The sequence below is a fragment of the Triturus cristatus genome, chromosome 3_2, assembly GCF_964204655.1.
Source record: "Triturus cristatus chromosome 3_2, aTriCri1.1, whole genome shotgun sequence".
NCBI lineage: Eukaryota > Metazoa > Chordata > Amphibia > Caudata > Salamandridae > Triturus > Triturus cristatus.
In genome coordinates this window covers 1165268378-1165288673 of record NC_140584.1, presented here as the reverse complement: position 1 = coordinate 1165288673, position 20296 = coordinate 1165268378, and the positions used below count along the sequence as shown (strand labels likewise).

Below are 20296 nucleotides of genomic sequence, written 5' to 3'. Positions count from 1 at the left end.
GGACTCAACACACCTACTGCAGAGCTCTGTGCCCTTTGGGTCAAATTCCACATGAAAACAAATGCCAATAACTGGAGTAAAAATACTCATCATCAGTTTACATTTTCTCTGATCCAAGTGTGCATAGGAAACCACTTTATAAACCAGCAGGACACGGCTGCTACATGAAAAGAGCTTAGATTAGCTAGTAACCAATCTTTCTGCATTTAGCACACGCTTCAGACTTGTAGGGGTACTCTGTTGTAACTGGCTCAAATCCAAAAAAGGCAACTCAGGGGTTTGAGCTCATGTTGCGCACATCTTTTTAAAACCCGTCGGTCACAGACGCCAGTCCTAGTGAGTGTGGCAGGGTTAGAAATCTGCTGAAACCTCCCAATATTTACCAGGTGAACAGGCCTGGGAAGCACCAGAACAGGAGTATTTTAGTGTGGAAATCACCCAGATACGGGGTTCGCCCCTGCAATGAGGAACACATGTCATAGATGCTGCTTCTCGCGCCTGTTGAATGTCAAACCTCAAGGCATCTGTATTTAACAGGGGGGATAAATAGCCCCCATCCCTGAGCCAGGTCAAAGCGAGACTTCAGGCATCATTTGTTAGAGGTCAGGGGGTGAATATATGGTAGCATCCCCATCCAGACGCCAGCCCTGCTGCGCTCCTAGCAGGATGCCCTCTAAGGTTTGATTGCACAACTCAACAGTCATGAAGCAGCTGTGCCAGATGCCCCCGGGGGACCACTGGAGGCGCACCGCTCTTCTGGAGCACAACACAATGTGTGGAGAACAGTTGCGGGGAGGAGTAAGTGGACCTTTGGAAGTTTGTGTCTTTTGCAATGTTCCACCCTGAAGACTCCCTGACCTGATGGAGAAGATCTGACCTGACGGAGGAGAGTTCTGTTCATCCAGAGGTGCTGGGTCATCCTGCACAGAGGCAACTGGTCCTAGATCTTGACGTCACAGAAGCATATGCAGCAGGTGGGCATGGAGTCCTGGGCTTGAATGATGCAGGATTTAACATGATCTGGGCCTAAAGATTGTTGGCCCAGATGTTGGATTTTCCTTTGCCCGAAGCGGTGTAGAAATCTTGAAGATCCTCATTGCGAGGAACACACGGGCCTCACTCACCGCGCCACGGACATGAAAAGTACGGAGGATCCCTGCAGTGCAGATGGAAAGACCTTGGAATCCCCTACTTGGTTGTGAGAAGACAAACCCATTGTATTCACTAGTTTAGACCACAAACAACGCAAGGCATGGCATGAAAAGAAGTGAAACATTGGCATAGATGAGTATTAGAAATGCGAAGAGGTAGTAAACACGACATTTTATTAAGTGCTAACAACAGCCTCCATTTCATTGTCTGCCAGTCTGGTAGAAATCTGAAATCCTCATACCCCTTCGGTGAGAGCATCCTTCATGGAGCTAGTGGTCAGATTTCATGGGCAGGGCACTGAGCGGACCAATATGGTCTTCCCTGCAATCAATAAAGTTCTCCTTGTAAGACTATAGCCAAAATGTTTTTCAACACCATTCCCCTTTATAAATGTGACAATTGTCCTGGTCACCATTCTCCTCGAGGCGAGAGGTTCTACTTGCACGAGGTAATGAGGGAAATGCTGCATAGACTGTGCCTGGGCTCTGCAGTGGGATATCACATGGCTGAGCAGGTGTAATGTGTGCACGAGATTTACAACCATCATTACCAGCACAAACCTCTGAGTGTGATTTCATTAATAATCATTTCATGTTATGCGATCAGGGAATCACAGCCACACATGGTGGCAGCAAACAGTATTTACATGCAATTGAGACCTCCAGTACCCATGGGTGTGCCCACCCCCAGAGCATATGTCGGTCTATTGGTGTATAGGGTTGGCATCCTCTACATCTCACAGTAGTTCCAATTTCATGGGAGTGCCATAAAACATTCAGCTCCCAGAGGCTACAGCTTGCTATGGCAGCGCTAGAGTTTAACTGTTCACACGTTATGAATTGGATTAGGAAGGCTCTGGTTATCAGACGCGCCCACGGTACCCACCAGAAACAGGAGTCTTCAGGAGCAGTGACAGACATGACCCTAACGTCATACTTCAGTCCTGTGTACCTCAACCTTTAGAGGGTCATGGTTGGGATAACTGCCCAGTTCATCATACACTAGCGTGCAGGCATACAGCCTTACCAGAATGCACCAGTGCCCACTGGACCCGACCCAGCACAAGTTGTCCCAGAGTATGTTTGAGTCCAGCCAGGTTAGCGTGGTACCCACAAGACACCAGATGGTCACAAACCCTCACCAGCATTTTAATAGCTAGGGGTGATTTCTGCCTACCACACATCACTGATATCCATGGCTCTGCCACGTGCTAATCTGTAGCACCAAGTTCTTCCTTGCCACTTACTAGCAGTTTCAGATAAAGAGAGGGGGATGGGGGAAGAAGGAGGCCAAGAGCTGAATCCATCACCTAGACCAGGTATCTCCTAACCAGTCAGTTACAAGCCTCTGATAGTTTGCAGAAACCTTCAAGATAGCTCCCAGTCTGGAGTTCATTTTTAAACTAAAAACTGCAATAAATAGTGCGGAGTTTTCCGTTTAAACTTAAGCAAAGGTTTGTTTTACATTATTATCAGATTGCAGAACCCGATAATGGGAAGTGCTCCACTTAGATTTATGACCTATGTGGGGGTCACAAAGGTTCAGAACGGAAGCACAAGTATTTACCTCTTAAATAAAAGTAGTTGTCAAGACCGTAAACGAATGATGTCTCTGAATGCTTTTAAATGAGACAAAATGTAAATTAAGAGTAAATCAAGTTAATTCTTCCTTTTCAAAGTGTTGCATTTACAACCAGCCAGCATCTTGCTCACCGTGGCTGCTAAACACTGTGCCAAACCTGTAACTAAAAAACAAGCATTTACTTTTAAAGGAGAAAAATGTAAAGTGGAAAAAAGTTTCAAGGAAACAAGGTTAATGTTTCTCTACTTTGAGTCAGTTAAGTCCTAATGTTTTATGAAACATTCTTCACTTTAAAGTCCTTACATTAAGAAACGATTGACTTACAAATATGGCACCAGATCTACAGTCCACTGGGAGTAAAAGGCCTACAGTTTGTAGACACCGACAGGGGAGAACATGAAAGGGATGAATTTTATGTAATGTATGCAAACAAACGACTTTAGTTGAATTTTCTTCGAAAGTCACATTTACACACAGCAGGTAGCATGCTCCCACTGGCTGGTACGCTGCCATATTGATAACTGAAAAATACTGCAATTTGTTTTTAAATGGGAGAACTTTAATGTGCAGAAAAAAAATGCTTTAAGAACATTTTAGCAAAACTTATGCACTTTAAATTTCCCTCATTTAAAAGAGGTTATAGGTTTAGGTTTGCGTTTACATTTAACGGTGCCACATATGGTGGGCGACAGGGTGTCTGGTAACAATGCGCGAGTGGCTTGGTCTTCAGTAGCACAAAGATTTCCATGATGAGAAGTAGCTCTCAGTACAGAAAAGGTTGAGACCCCGACAGACTGTTGTGCAGAAAAAGCTTGACCCAGCTTAGTCAGTCTAGGTTGATGCAAAGTGGTATCTTCCAATGGACATTTAAAGTTAGTTAAATCCAGCATTGCTGACTGGCTACCAGTTGGGTAGCCGTGGAGTCACACAACTGGCGTTTCCTCCCACCAAGAACTATTTAATACCAACTTAAGACTAAGCCATGTTGCAGTGTATGACAATTAACAACCGATTTTAACACCAATGATAAAACACCTTTATTTTACAAAAATAAAACATACTATAATACACATGATACAAAGTAGACTAATTTTAAGCCATGTACTTGGCCACTGCTTTGGTGCCCTCGGACAGGGCGTGCTTTGAAAGGGATCCAGGGAGCACCAGTTTCACAGCGGTCTGGATCTCACGACTGGTTAGAGTGCTTCGCTTGTTGTAGAGGGCGAGTCTAGCCGCCTCTGAAGCCACCCGCTCAAAGACGTCTCCATTGATGGAGTCCATGATCTTCATCGCACCAAGCGAGAGGGCCAGATCAGGGTGGACCTGTCGGGAGACATAGCCTGGGTTAGAATCGCAACCAAACAGAGGTTAAGGTAAACCGTAATTAGAAGGACAAGCACAAACCAGTGCCAACTCATTCAACATAAGCAGGAGAGCCATAGACAACAGGCACAACACCCCTTTAGGGTGGCACTGCTCGCACGAAGGATGGAGCACTGCTGAAGGCCAAGCTTTCGTTTATTTCTACCTATACCACAGTGCACACAAACCCGGCTATGGAATTCAACATTCATTTGTTGAAGATGATTGTCCTCAGCACCATTCATACCAGTAACGGACACTCCGCCCCCACCAGATGGACGCACTGGCCAAGCATAAGATCTGGCTTCCATCCTTCAGTCCCAACCGAAGAAAACAACCTGCAGCATTGAAAAAATGCACAACGCCTGCATTCTGTTAAAAAAAAAAAATGCATCTGAGAAACTTTAACCTGTCATGATGGAGCACACCTTTGAGATGTAAAATATCTTCCAAGTGGTGCAATGCAACTACTGGAGGAGAAATGAAGTAAAGAACCAATCGCAAGAGGGGAGAAAAAAAAACCTTGAGTGAGAAATCCCATTGTAAGTGTATTTAAAGAATGAGTGACTAGGTCTTAGAGCTGCTCCGTCAGGCCAGACCCAGAAAGGTGGAAAGCTAGTCAGACCCAGAGGCGCAACTAGAGCCAAATTTCAGAGGGGCTAAGAAAAGATTTCGGGGGCTGAATCTTTTAAGCCATAGGCAGAGTGGAGCTGCAGGGCTCTTAGAAGGGGTGAAACAGCAGCGAGGCCTCATTAACATGCAAATGGTCTTTTAAAGACCTGTGGAGTGCTCGGGTGCGGCTGTGTGTGTGCCCGGGAAGCGGTCTCATCCCGGGCTGCCACACACGACGGGGGGCGGGGGGGCTGAAGCCCTTTGAGTCCAATGGGTGTTGCGCGCCTGGTCAGACCACCATTACATATCCACGCCTCGGTGGTGGACTTCTGGTCTCTTTAGACTTGTATCTGCTCCCAGATCAGGACACAGGCAGTCACAGCAAAGGGGCCAAGGAAAGCAGCATAGCAGGGGCCGCACAAGCACAGGAGGCGGAGTGACAGGTGTCAATCACCCACAGCCTGTTTCATGCGAGACAAGTGTTATCCACATGCCTCCGACAACCTACTGACCATGACGCAGCCCACGAGGCCTCCAAGGCTGGGGTACTTAATCGAAGAGCCAGGATTGGTCAACGTGAAGTCGCTGAGCACAACGAGCAGCGGTTCAGGTTCTACAGCCTGCAGGGCACTAAAGTATTAATGTACTTGGAGAGTAAAGAGTGGGGCTTCACCAGGTCTTGTACTCACTTTAGCAAGAGATCTTAAAATTGTTAAATGAAAGAGTTTTCTACTTTGCTGAGTGGACAGGGAGCAGAAGTTGAGCACTCCACGTCCTACATAAGTTTTTACTCTTCCATTTACGTTATGGCCGTCATGTAAAGAACCTATTAGTACAGGGTAGGAACCTGAAGATTGAATGCCCCTTTAAAGACCGGCAGCCATGTTGGAAGGAGATTGTTGCAAGGTAGCAGGTTCAGGTGGGTTCCTGGCATACATAGGACCTAGTTAACTAGGGTGATCAGGTCTATGTGACCAGGATCTACATAGGAGCACCACTGCACAGACTCCAAAGCACAGAATGCAACCGCCAGTTACCCCAGCCCACCAGGCACTGACCACCCATGGTCAGAGTGTCTTCCTGCAGGGCATGCTGCATTTCCTACCGGGCGGCCTACAGCTGTGAAGCACCCCACTCAACTGAGTCCAAAGAGGCTTGTAGGCCAGAGCCCTGCACTCAATGGTACCCGAATGATGGTCAGTGGTGGCGGGACATCCCTTACCAGGACAGGCAGCAGGACTCGAATCCAGTCCCAGCAGAGTCTAGAAACATCCAACCCATCTGGATGTAAGGGGGTCAGAAAAGGGCTTTCCCCGCTCCGCCTCAGAGGAGCGCACATCCACCAAAGTAGTCCATAATCCATAACTCTCCACCAGCATGTGCAGAGATCTCTACTCCAATACCTCTTGCTAAAGTGCCACGAATACTTCCTGCTTAAGTGCAGCTTCAAGGTTACACGGTAGGAGCGCCCCTTTGGCCATCATGTACATGACCACAATCCTCGGAGTGTTTGAAACAGAAGAGTAAAAGTGCAGGAACTTGCTATTATATTGAGCCCCTACACCCAACTGCAGACTACCGCTGTGGAGGGCAGGTTTTCAATTTAGGTGACTGCTTTCACAACTCCCTGAATCAGAAGTTACATTTTGATGTAAACTCACCTGCTTGAGCACTTTGTAGATAAAGCTGGAGTAGCTCTCCTTCTTGCCCTTTCCTTTGTGCTGTACCACAGACTTGGACACCTTCTTGGCACTCTCCTTGTTAGCCACTGTGGTCTTCATAGCGCTACAAAAACTGAGCATAAGGCAGTGGAAAGTTAAAATCAAATGCATGAACTCACTGATTAGCTGCAGAAACCTTTCCATGTGTGGAAGTGATCCGGGGAAGGTGACCTTGAGAGGATGTCGGGCATCTGTTGCAATCAATGGACTGCAAGGACCAGCATGCTTTGTGCTTAGATGAACCAGACAGCAGAGGCTGCTCTGGTTCACAAGGCACTGAGGAAACCTCCCACCCTTTTTGTACCTCTCAAGGCGCTAGGTCTGGCTCGATAGCACAGCTGTCTGCGAAATGCATCATCATCAGTTCTTTGGAATATACATGCAGGTTTCGGCTCCTCACAGCAGTGCACTCACCTCATGCATTTGGATATTTAGAGCCTCATTACGACTTCCAGGAAGTGCTTCCACTAGAACCGAGGGACTATTTAACATCTGAAGAGAACACCCAATCAGGTTTCTCGTTCTCTTGTTTTATCTACATCTATTCTAAACAGAGGCAGGTAATCTTTTTTGCAACACTGACAAAGCAATAAAATAGGTTATAATGTGTGAACTGTCGTTGGAGAATGTCTGCGTATTAGTACTTTATTGCCAGACCTTCTAGATTTGCCAGGGCTGCTTTCAAACTTAAGACAGCGAGCAGGAATCGATAGATTGCACACTTGGGGGGCGTTGAATGGCAAACACATTGCCTAGGAATGCAAGCTACCCCTCCGGGAGCGATGGAATGGTGAATCCCACTTCACCACCCGGAAGTAGTCAAGGCCGCCGTGCATTCTGGGCCTTTGGGATGTCCAGGGTGGCGGCTTTCTTGGGTACAGCTACCCCAATAAAGGACTAGGGGCCTCATTTATGAGCCCCTGCGTCACTTTTGCGCCACCGGTGCGTCACTTTTTGTGACGCACCAGTGGCGTAAAACATGCGCCATATTTACAAAGTGACGCATCTACCTAGATGCGTCACTTTGTAAACCCCTGCGCTACATTATACCTGCGTCAGGTATAATGTATGCAGGGTGGGCGTTCCCACGCAAGTAAGCATCGTAGAAGTGACGCAGTGCAATCTACGAGATTTCACTGCGCCACTTCTAGGGTGCAAATGCGTCAATATCTTGCGCCTGCCTCACAGCAGGCGCAAGACTGACGCAGGCCCTTTCACATGGGGCTTGCCCTATGTGAAAGGACACATTGCTGGAGTTGCGTCACTTTTGTGACACACTCCAGCAATGCGTCACTTTTGCGCCTACAGATACGTCAGAAATACTGACGTATCTGGGACTCCTTGCGACATGATGCGTCATACTGTAAATATGACGCATCATTGGAGTCGCAGGGAGGGCGCAGTGAAAAGTGACGCATCACTGTTTTCACGCAGTGATGCGTCACTTTTCATAAATGAGGCCCTAGGTATGGACTAACAAATAACCCGTTGCCATTTAGAGCGATCTTGTGAGGATGGCCGGGCCACCTTTGTTCCCCAGCGATTCCCACACTAGCGCTTACTGCCGTATAACTAGGGCGCGGCTTCAAGGCGCCCCTCAGTTGGACTGGCAGATTAAAGCCGACTATTGCTTTAGTCTTAGCATGGAGTGCCGACCAGCACGAGGCTAGCACTCAGACTAGCCCAGCTGACACTTCACTGGCCTTAGAGCGCGGAGATAATGTTAAACCCCCTCGCAGAGTAGACATAAAATATATGTCGGTAGGTATCTGGTGGCTTCGAGTGAGGCCCCGATAAGAACCTTTGGAGTAGGGCTGTGGGCACCAACTGAACTCCTACCTAAGACCCCCAACACAAGTCGTAAGAATCTGGATGAAGGGCGCCCGAGGAGGGGTCGATTAGGGGAACCGAAGTGAGAGGCCGAGAGAGAACCCCCGTGTGAGTGAACCGCACAGCTGCAGATGACCGACACCGGCAACGAGGTGCCCCCCCCCCACCCCCCCTTCACCCAGGGGTACAAGCAACCACTGGAAAATAAACCACACTTGGTATCCAAGAATAAAAACTTAACTTGCAATCCCTCCCAATACATAGATTTCTCAACCAGGCCGCGGAGTGGACGAACAGCAGGAGTATTCGAGTGCTACCCACACACAAAGCGCCCCGTGGCATCAGGGGCGGCCTACGCTATATAAATAACCGCACCCGCTCTTAACGCCAAGCTTCCAAACGGCACTCCCCCTCCAACCCATCCCCTTCCGTACACACCCTCAGCTGGCAGAATCAGACAGACCCAAACTAAATACACCACAGAAGTAAATCAGTTACCAGGTGCGTAGACCAGCGAAAATTCGTAGACCAGCGAAAATTCAAACACCAGCAATCTAAAGAAAACAACCAACTCGGCCACCATCCCGCGTTATATATGAGGTTAGTGATTGGAGGCGGAGCTAAGAGCCCCTCCCATCCTTCAATCAATTAGCATCCCCGCCGCTTCCAATCTCATTAACTCACTTCCTCATTCACCCATCCCTCATCCTCCATCAATGAACAATCCACACCTCTGTCCCACGCCTCACTTGAAGCCAATTGCATTGTGGTACCCGTAGTTCGAATCACACGTTGCTTGTGCTACAGTACAGAAAAGGTTCACAGCTTAGGTCCATACTACGAGAGTTCCGTTGCCCCATGTCAGATGAGAATAATTCATTCAGGTCCGGGTTTCAGCCATATTCTGGTACTTGCACGTTCGGTTCGCCCATTTAAAGTATAGGACTACCATTTATTTATTTATTGAGTTTTATATAGCGCTGGCTAGAGCGCTTTACATGAGGAAGAAACATTGTTTCAGAACAAGGTTACTAGGTGTGGTGTTGGGCCTCAGGGCCACATTACAGAAATGATGGACACAGACACCAGGTAACGTAGTGCAGTAACTGGCCACAAGCACGTGCACCCGGGTCCTTTTATTGGCGGGGCCACGTCACTCGTGACACCCGTGATGGATGGGTGTGGCGGTGGAGTGTGTCCAGCCCTCAAGGGAGTGGCTGGGAGTGCAGCTTCCTGCGGAACACTAGAACGTGTCCCGCAGGACACTACATTCCTCCCCAACTTTATTGAGGAACAAACAAAACGTTAGTCCAACCTGTGGGGACAAAACAAACATTTAACTAAATACCACAGGGTCCATCAGTCTTCTGAGTCAGGTGGCAGGATGACGCCAGACGTGAGCTGGTGACTTTGCTTGCAGCAGGACCTGCTTGGCGGGCACCCGTACTTTAACCTGAGGGGTTCAGGACACGACTGCTGGCTTGGAGACGTCCGCTGCATACCGTCAGTTCACTTATGATGACACGTCTTGCTGTCTTGCATGGCTTCCACTTTGCTGATGTCCGTGATGGTCGGTGGTGAGTTCTAACAGTTCCTTTTAGTGGGTTGCGTCGTGAACATGGATGGAGTCCATGGTGAGAATTCACAGAGGTGTTGCTGGATCGACTTTCTCTGTTGAATTGCTTGGCTGTAACCGGTACCCTGTCGGTGAGGCAATGTCTCTCCTCGCTCTCCCGCCTGGGGAGGCCCGTCTTCGGGATTGCGATGGAACTGTAGGAAGGCTGCGCCGGGGCCGCTTGTGTGCCGACTGGGGGCAGCTGCAGGACCTCCGAGGAGCTGTTACTTAGTTGCACGCCCAACCCTCACGGGTGGATGAGTCTTGGCCAAGACTTGCTCTCGCTGCCACAGTTCCGGTGTAGGCCAGGTTTACAGGTGGCTTCTGATTTCTTTAGTCGGCTGGTGTGGCAACGGTGTAGGACTCCAGTCCATCGGTACTCGGGGAGTGGTGTTTGACGGATGCGCGCCTCTGCCTGCTGGACCAAGAGGCGCTGCTCCCTGATCCTATCTTCCCAGGCCAAAGGCCCCTCTATCAGGCAACCGCGACCAAGACACCGGCGCCGCAACAAGATTTGTGGCCTCCAACTCACCCCTGACCTGGACATCCACCCCACGGGCCTCCACCACTCTCCCCACAGGCACTGAGGTGCCCGCTCGAGATCCCCTGGATAGGTCAATGAGAGCGTCCTCCCAATGCCCCATGTCCTTATCTGCCAATGGAATGCTCCCTCCAAAATTCAGACCCTCACACATGGGTCCCCAAGCCCCCCCAACCTCCCCACACGCCGCATTCTGCTCCCCTGTCGCTCCTGAAACCGACAGGCCTGGCTGAGGCTCCGAGGTCACACCCCCGCCCTGCTCACTCATTGCACTCTCCCCAGACGTCAGCAGCCCCCCACAGCAGCCGGAACCTTGCGCGAGGTCCCCCCCACCCCCAGCGCTCGAAACTCGAGCTGAGGGAATTCACGCCGCAGAGCCAGGCTCCTATGCCGACCTCCGCGCCCAGGCTTCTTCTTCCCTAGGCCTCTCCCCCGCCCCGACGCACATTTTCCTGATGGTGGTGGCTCGTCGAGACAAGCCACCACCGTAATGCCCGTGGGGCCCGCGCCATGCCTACCAATGCCTCCCCCAGCACACCAGGCCGTAGAAGGTCCTCCCGACCAGCAGGCGCAGGGCCTACCTGACCTCACCAGCAGTCACCTCCGCCATGTCAGCGCTCCTCCGCAATCGCTCCTGCCGTGAAACCCGACACCACCGGCCAGTGGCTCCGCGATCCCCTACACGACGAGTCCAGGTGCGACAATTAGGACCAAACCTATCCTCTTTCTAAACTGTCCCTCCCGATGCTGCTGAGAATGCAGGAAGAGGAAGCTCCCTTCCTCCCCTGCATTCTTATACCCACCCCCTAACCCCACCCCTTGACCCTGCCTGGTCCTCCCCTGCGCGAAAGACCCCGGGGGAAGACTAGTCTGCGACTGTGCTTCCCCCGGGGCCCACCATTGCGCCTCACCTCACAGTGATGTGTGCAGTCCTCGTTCCGTGACGCTGTGGCCGCTTCCGAGGTAACAGCCTCCCTCCGTTGTCAGAGGCTGTGCTGCTGCGTACTGTAGGGTGATTGCAGGCTGTGCACGTTATATCCGCAGGCAGGGCTTCAGCATGCTCTCTGCCGGTTAAATAGCGCTGGCTGGGGGTTCACACAGCGGCGTGGTAACACTGCGCCCTTTCCCTTCTCCTAGGCCATCTTGTGTCGACCGGCAGCTGCAGGGTCACGCTTTGCAGGGAGACAGGTGCCGGTGCTTCATGCTGCATCACTCTTCCATGGCGCGGCAGATGCAGCTGTCGTGCACGGGGGTTGGAACCCCCTCATCCCCAATGTGGTGTCGGGCCTCAGGCCCACATAACAGAAATGACGGACACAGACACCAAGTAACGTAGTGCAGTCACTGGCCACGAGCACGTGCACCCGAGTCCTTTTATTGGTGGGGCCACGTCACTCGTGACACCCGTGATGGATGGGTGTGGGGGTGCAGTGTGTCCAGCCCTCAAGGGAGTGGCTGGGAGTGCAGCTTCCTGCGGAACACTAGAACGTGTCTCGCAGGACACTACACAAAGTTACATCAGTTACTGGAGCGTAGTTACAGGAATTACATGAGTACAAAACCATAGCATAAACATGAGGTAAAAAATAGGCAAGGGGAGAGAAGATTAGGGGAGAGAGGGACGGAATAGGGGAGGTAGATAGAGAATAATGGCGGGAATAGGAGGGGTAGGGTGTAGGAGGCACAACAGGGAGACGAGGAAAAATAGTGTCCAACGTCCAGCTGGGTAGGTGACGGCCTAGGGGTGAACCAGAGCCAAACTCCTCTATAGCTGCGTGGGACAGCTCCACCGGTCATCGGCCGCTCGGTCACCGCAGTACATACAGAAAGGTTATAGTTTCCACCTAGGGGGGGCATAGTCCAAAAGTTCCATCGAGTGCGCCGGTCACGGTGTACGGTGCTGTGCTCTCAGCGGTAATGGGATCAAAACCCAGGCCTCCGCTTTGTGAGACTCCCTTGTCGCTGTTGACTCTCAGAGGGGTCTCTGAGACTCCAGGGCATAAATGCTGCATCCCTCCCCAACAAGGGGAGAAGGAGTGCTTTGGAAAGGGGCCCACTCATGGTGGCCATTATCAGAAAATTGGTGTGTCAGATGTCCCCAGATGTGGCCATCTTAGGGTCAGACATGGGCACAGCTCAGTACACTCCTCGTGTCTGGTCTTCACACTGCTCCTTTGCGGTCCCAGAAGCCTCCCGCTTGTGACCTCCCTCTTATCTGGTGCATCCTGGGCCTCTGCTACTGGCGTTTGTCCACTTTGGTGCTGCGGCCGCCTCTGCTGCTGCTACTTCACGCCGGACTCCATGGCTTTGGGCTCCGGCGGGTTCATGAGGGGCTGCAGCAAGGCAGGGCCCCGCTGCTTCTTGTGCTCTGCGGCGCTGATGCTTTTTTGCCATTTTGTCCCTGCCGCCTCTTCTACGAGGTGCCCGTAATGATCAGCAGTACAGGCAGTGTCGAATTAAACTCATGCCAGCTGCCGTAGCTATGGCATCTGCTTCACCATCTTGCGCTCTGCAACGCGAGCCTGGGCAGTACATTATGGAGATGCAGCTCCGGTGATGCGCTAGCAGCCCTTATAGAGTCTACAGGTTCCTGTTGTTTTCATGCAAGCATCACGTTGGATAGGACAGGACGGAGTTCGGGGGCATCATGGAGATCTACCTTCAGCATCGGGCATGAGAGCTCAGCTCTCCGGGCACCATCTTAGCACATTCCCAGGGAGGGACATCACAGCAGATATTTCGGCAATGGTCTATCCAGCGAAGGTCGAAATTAGTCTTGAGGTAATCCGCCTGAATTCCGGTTTCGGAATCTTTGTACGGGTGGGAAAACACTGCGGTGGAACGCCGTTCAGGAGGCAGTAATGAGGGTTCGCAACGGAGCATCAGCTCCGAGCGGCCATGATGGGAGCTGGCTCCTTCTACCATTATCAGAATGTAAACAAAATGAGCAATGGCAAAGTCAATTGGACCTGCGTTGACGCCCAGCCTTTTGGATTTGCCAATGCTTGGTTTTTTGGTAATGACTTGTGTACAACTTTACTGTTGGGACGGGGGTATGGGGGTCTGTCTACACATCACCAATATAAAAAAAGAACATTGCCAAAAGAAAAGACATTTTTGTTTTAATAAGTACACATTGCTAAAATAGTACCTGGCTCTGATTGGGAACTACTTGGTGTGAGGATGTGTTCCTTTTGAAAGAACAAAATGCAGTCACTCACAGTGAAGTAAGCCAATGGCTGAAGTGGCTGAACCATTACCCGAGCTGTAGTAGGCAGAAAAAAAATGCGAATGACACAGTAGCAAACCAGTGAATAAAGAGGGCTGTCTGAAAGCTCCTGTGAGTTAGCGCATGATACATATAAACATTATATCAAACAAAGGGGGGAGTGAAGAGGTAGTGTCCAAAACGAGCACCGGGGGTGGATACGCCCTCCTCTTGAAATGTATCATAAACAACAGGATCCACCCTAAGGAGGTTCACTAGCAAAATACTTTACTCAAAGGTCATGTGCATTACCTACAATGGTTGGAAGCACATAGTGTTTCTTTAAATACCCCTAACACACCAAAATGGCCCTTGGTGTCATGCTTTATCATAGAGGTCTTCCCGCCCCGCTGCTGGACGGGGCGTGCTACAACCTACGGATACGCTGTAGCACTAGTATTACAGACTATGTGTGGTGTAGGAATGAGTGAGTGGAAGGGTCAGGGGTGAGTGAAAAGTGAGCTTAAAAAATACCTAGCTCCAGTGGACTAGAAACTTTTTATATTCCTTAGAGTCGGTATTGCTAAATAAGTGGGTCGGAGGTATATTGCTTTTAATGAGCAAACCCTCCTGTGTGTGTCAACAGGTTTCAAAGCGTGCTGATTCTTCTTCAGGACAGGTTACTGATCCCTTCTGCTCTCACATAACTATCTTGACAATGTCGATTGTTATGAAAAGTGGTATATGTACAGGTAGTGAATACTACGTGAATAAATGACAGACTTGTCTTGCTTAATATACAATACCAAATGGATTATCCTAAAAGGCAATCTGAAAGAGAAACACAACATTTAAAAACGTCAGGTATGCTATGCATGCCAAGTTCAATGGTGGTGACCTGTAAAAAAGTGACATCTATAGTGCGTATTGGTCCTCTAAGCTCTAAACGTGAGGTATTACACTTGTGTAGGGTCCTGCAAATGAATGGACAATATAAGACACACAAACACATAACAAAAAACACACGCTCTGTATGGAGGGTTCCAGGGGTGACTCTGTAAGGTTGAAGAACCATTAGATGTTTAATACACATCAAAATATGACTTAAATGAAGGGAGAAACGTGCTTTAGATACATACTTGTTTCCTGAAAGGTCAATGCCCCATGAGCCTTAGAACGAGGGGGACAAGTGCCTGTAATCGCACTCTGGATGAAAGGTGGGATTAATTCTTAATCGTCACCAAACCCATGGCCTCTGACACCTCTGTATCAGCTGTGCCGTACTTACATGAACTAGGACACTGCCTTGCCCGAATGCCTCCTCCCCGCGGCTCCGTCGATACACTGAGACCGCAGGGAGGCACCTATATATGGTGCCCTTAATTGGTCCATTTGCCGCCAAAAACGGGGGTAGTCAGACTGCAGTGACTGAACTTCTCCTACTGACCCGGAAGTGAAAAATGCCGGTGAGAGCTTCCGGTAGTCCCGCTCTGCTACTGGACCACTAACATGTTAGAGACGAGCGGAAGATTACATTAAAACCCCGGTAGGGACAGCTAGTCCCAGGGGATCCTAAATGATTACACAAAAAAACAAGAAACGGGGAAAAGAATAATAACAATACAAAAATAAAGAAAATACAAAAGTGAAGACTGGTCATCGTGCCAATCACTGTTAATGGCCAGACTGTCCGTTGCTTGTTGCGCAGGACATTATGCTGATTGGGCGTGGTACCCTTTGTTCAGTACGCCGACCAATACACATTGGTTGTCTTTGGCTGTGAGTGTGGCAAGAAAACGGCGCATAGTGCGCCTGACATCCCTCAGGTAGGCACTTCCCAGAGGCTGCAAGTTGGATGTGGGTAGGCTAAACTCGTCCATTAGTCGATTTAGTATTTCGATTTAGTGAAAGCACATATTCATTAATCAGTGAGCCAACTTAACAATAGCAGGCACCCTCATTTATTCTTAAATGGTAAGTGCACTCAAAAATGGAGAGCTTGATAGTAATACAAAAATATATATATATCTCCTGGTTAGACTACAGGGTGGCCCACTGGGGTATTCTCTATCTGTAGTTTATATGAAGCGACATTTTGGATATGCGGTTGGCATTCAGTTAACCTACACAATGGCCAAATGGGGTGTCGCCTAGTTGTCATGTTCAGATTTATGGGTTTATTAGCATATGGCTGTCATACGGAAACATTATCCTGGAGGTTGGTCTTCAGGGGGTTATAACTGGCTCAGTGTGTACCTTGGAAGGATGTCTCTCACATCTGAAAGGTTCAAGTGAATTGACTCCAGGGTGTATCATCGTTTAGACCCTCTATGTGGGTGCCCAGTCGGAATACCCATCGTTGTTCCTTCTCCAGTAGGCCACTCTCGGATTGTACTTGATCAATGACTGTCCATAGCAGGTCATCCACTGTGTGCGCTGTCGTGAGATAGTGTGTGGCTATCTTGGTGGTACTCCCCTTACACCTGACATTGCTCTTATGTTCCTCATCACAAATTGGAGCTGCAGAGGGTATGTGCCAAGCCGCCCTCCTCTCAATAATCATTAAACCAAACAAGGCTTAGCACTGAGAGGAAATATAATTTTTACTTAGGAACTACACAGCTCATGGGAATAGTTATTTCCCTTCAGCTACTGGTATTACATTCATATTAATGTAGTCCTAGCCCTCTCTAATTTCAAAATCAACCAATATAGCAGCCCTCCGCTATCTGACTCCTCCACAGAAAAAGGTGAAGAAACCTCAAGAAAATGAAGGTGAAAGTGAGAAGGCACCTCACGTAGGCAACACCAGGGAGGCTACCAGCCGGTTCTCGCCAGTATGCCCAAGTTTTATCATCATCGGTTACCCACTCACAAAAGTCAGAAAACTAGAGTCCAGTGAAAAAAGAGAGAGGAAACAGATCAAGAAAGAAAAGTTTGTTACTGTCCCCATCAAAGAAAGGAGCCCGTGTATTGCGAAGAACCAGATGTCCCAAGCAATATTTAAAATTGAGTTAGACACTCACTTGCAGTAACCCTCTTTATTCAGACTGGTGAGTCTACTCAAAATAAAAGCACTCGATGTTGCTAACCTTTGTAAAGAAGGCCAACATGTTTCATTGCCACTTATCTTTGCTCTGACAAATTCATCAGGGCATAGGGTTTCAATCAAGCACCTCACTGGACATATGCTTTTATGTTGCGGAAGGGCTGTTAAAAACAGAGAAGAAAACAAAACAGAATAGCCAATTTCTGTTCTATTATCAATTAAAACGCACCAACCAAATGTGTTCATAGTCACAAATTTTACACATCAATTACTTATTGCAAATGGGGGTATTTACCTTGTAGAGGCGGAGGGCATTCGTACCTGCCTCCACTATACCGCACGGGGTTGTATTGAATACTCTTTCCCCGGTTTTTATAGCTGCACTATTGCTAACTCGTTATTCACCTGTGGAAAGAAGGCGTCAATCAGGCTTCGTATCTCACGTTGTTGCATTGTGTATATAATATTACAATTTACGAATGCCCCAAGTTATTCCACTGTGGAAATATGGATTTTTCTGATCAGTTATGTCCCCTATCTTGGACCCCAACGGTTTCATGTATGAATCACAAGTACATGTATGTTCCCTCCAGTTTCAGTTATGAAGACGCAAACACATGTGCGTCCACCGTCAACATGTCCTCTTTCAGATCCGCCATGAATAGGCCGGATATTCCATTCCTAAGTACGAAAGGCCACCGGCTTTATATAGTTCACTTATGCCATTTTACAGTCCAGGCAAGTAGGCCCTGATTCTGTCATCAAGCTTTTCTTGCTTTCTGCCTCTGAAGCTCCAGTCTGAGCCTGCATCTGTGACCATGAACTTTGTCTCATTCCCTGCGCGGCTCTCGAAGCCTGACATCAGCCTGTTGCCTGCCAAGAAACTGTATTTCACCTTCGAAATTATCTGCTCCGCTCCCTGCCCAATGCATTCCTGTCTAGTAGTTTCAGTAAACATTCTTCCAGCTACCAAGCAAAGGCCCGGTTTCTCTGTCTTTATGCAAGTAATTCATAGCCCTGTTACTATGGAAGATTCCTGCCCTCGCATCTAGTGTAGACACTTAGACGCTTGTACACGCACTAACAGTCAGTATAGTCAGTATAGAATAAGATTCTACTCTAAGAGACCTCTCTTCTGGATAACATAGTTCTTTAAACATAGGATGTTAGATATGATTTGGGATTAGGTTGACTTGACCCTCCAGACTTCTGTCGCCACATGTAGAGCTAAATGTCAAGTCCCCTTCACCCCCTAGTTGCACGTCAATCACACGTCATGCTGCTGTGCGCGCATCTCTGCCAAGTATTTCTGCTGACATTGCAAAATTATTTCATAGGTCCACCCATATGTGACATCACAACCAATGACGTATCTTTGTTACTCCCAGTTCCACCTACTTTTGCTACGTATGTATGTCTTATCTACACTATCAATTGTTACGCCTCTTGCATTTGCTTCACTGTAATGCCTATTGTATAAAAGTGATTAATTATCAATAATGTATGTACTTCACTTCCTGAACCTTCGTGGTGATGGAACTTGGAGCAACCGATTCGAATCGTCCATTGGAATAAAGCCCATTCCGAACCTCTAATACCACGGATTCTGCCTCTTATTTACTGAGCTATTTCTATTATGTTTCTGCATCAAATTAAGTCCCGGTAATTAAAATATTTACCACATGAATGGCGCCCGAATAGGGACACTTTCCCATCTCACGCGCCGGCGGTGCGTTGCAGGCCCGGTCTCCTGCCACAGCTGGACGGACAACAACGCGTACCAGCAGGATTTCCTGTATCTCCCTCCGGTCAAGCGGGGGCGACTGAGGCTGCGATCAACACCCAGACGAGGCGGTGAGAAGTGCGAAGTATCCCGACCAGAGCCTAGCTGAGAGAGCAAGATCCGAGGTATACAGAGGCCCACCAGGTTTCCGAAGCTCAGAAGTGTCCGAAGTTGTCGAGTCGAGTCCAGTCCGGTCCAGTTCAGTTCAGTTTCGTTCCGAGGCCTTCCGTTCCGAGCTACCCGGTGAGTACCATTACTGGGGAGGCGTTCTGGCGTGCACATAAGTTGTGCCGGTCCAGACGGGTTTGGGTACACAAATCCGGTCTGCACTGTTTCAGCAGTGTATCTGTACTGTTTAGCAGTATATCTAGTATATCAAGTATATAAATTCAGAATAATCCAGATAATGCCGAGTATTATGTTTAGTGATTAAGTTTTCCTTAGATCGTCATCATCATTGTTTGCTCATTTAAATGTTAAATGTTAAATGTGTTAATACGTTCTGCATATTGTGGTATGAATGACTGTTCATTATCGTGTTTATTGTATTAAGTTTGTTCAAGATCAAGTATCAGATCAGTTCTCAATATGCCGCTCTTTTCGAAATTAAGACAGATCACAACTAGAAAAGGGGTACTCGAAGAAGCTGTTCCTATTCCTCCTAGGGACACTCCAGGGTACTTCATGTATCATAAACATGGCCTAGACGCCATATTATTTCTTGATCTATGGGTAGACTACACTAAGGAATTACCAGAAAGTCAGAGGTGGCCCGCAGCTGGGACCTGGGATGCAGAGTGCATCGTGAAAGTAGAGGAAGAATTATGGAAAAAGAAAGCTAGACAATCACAGAAAGACGCCATTGAATTATGGCGTAAAGAATCGTATAGACGTACAGAAAAAGCACGTAGACAGGAAGAGAAGAGTAAAGAGAATTCAAATGAAGTCCGAGAAAATCTATTAATTGAAGAAGGTACACGAGTGAAATCAGAACAAGTAGACAGACAAAGAAATGCCCTTATGAAGGGTATGTATCCCCTTCTGGCCGAGGGATTACCTAAGGCTACTGCAGGGATACCAAAAGACTTGCCACCCCCATTATTTCCAATAAAAGTACATCCTAAAGGGCATCCTAGAACCGCAGAAGATGTTTTTCTTTCCTCATATTTAGATGACGCAGCTCCCGAGTATGCTAACCCCGCCCCACATAGACCGTTGGCCGGGGAGGTTCAACGCCAAGATCCTGTATCTGTATCTCTACAGCACCAAATCCTGACACAAGTTCCGGCAAGCACATCTGTTTCCACATCTGTTCCTACAGCTACTTCTATAGCTGTGCCCACACCTATAGTTGCTGTATCGCGTTCAACGAATCCTTTCACGCCCGATACCCCAGTCGGGGCTACCGGAGGTGCTACCAATATTTTTTCTACGCCACCCAGAATAAATAAACTTACCTTTCAAGAATCAGCACATCCACGTACCCCCAAACTCATAAATGCTCGTACGCTTAAGGAACTTCTTATAGATTGCAGATATGACCCTGTGCCCGGCAAAGAGGACGAAATGATCATGGCATCATTACGTATCCGACGAGCCGCGGTGTATTTAGGGAAGTTACCAGGAATGACTATGCATCTAGATAATATATATCATTTTGTCCAAACAGGGCGAGATTCTGAATGTATTAACAGAGCTATGGAATACCAGAAAGTGGAGATACAAGGGGAACTGTTACGTTTCCTTATAAATTGTGTGATCAGAAATCAAGACCGACCGGGGGTAGACCCGGAAGCAATGCAAATTCTTACCAGATGGAGCCAGAATATATCAGAAGGGAGA

General features: G+C 48.4%; 1 protein-coding gene across 1 annotated transcript; it reads right to left on the bottom strand.

Annotated features, from left to right (window-relative positions):
• Positions 1 to 3745: 3745 nt before the first annotated feature.
• On the bottom strand, positions 3746 to 8894 carry LOC146859349 (H2B.U histone 2-like). The gene is made up of 3 exons (XM_085646972.1): positions 8757 to 8894; positions 6369 to 6501; positions 3746 to 4056 (listed from the first exon to the last, which is right to left on the bottom strand). The coding sequence occupies exons 2-3, from the start codon at positions 6486 to 6488 to the stop codon at positions 3826 to 3828; spliced, it is 351 nt and encodes a 116-aa protein (XP_085503098.1). The 5' UTR covers positions 6489 to 6501; positions 8757 to 8894; the 3' UTR covers positions 3746 to 3825.
• Positions 8895 to 20296: the final 11402 nt, after the last annotated feature.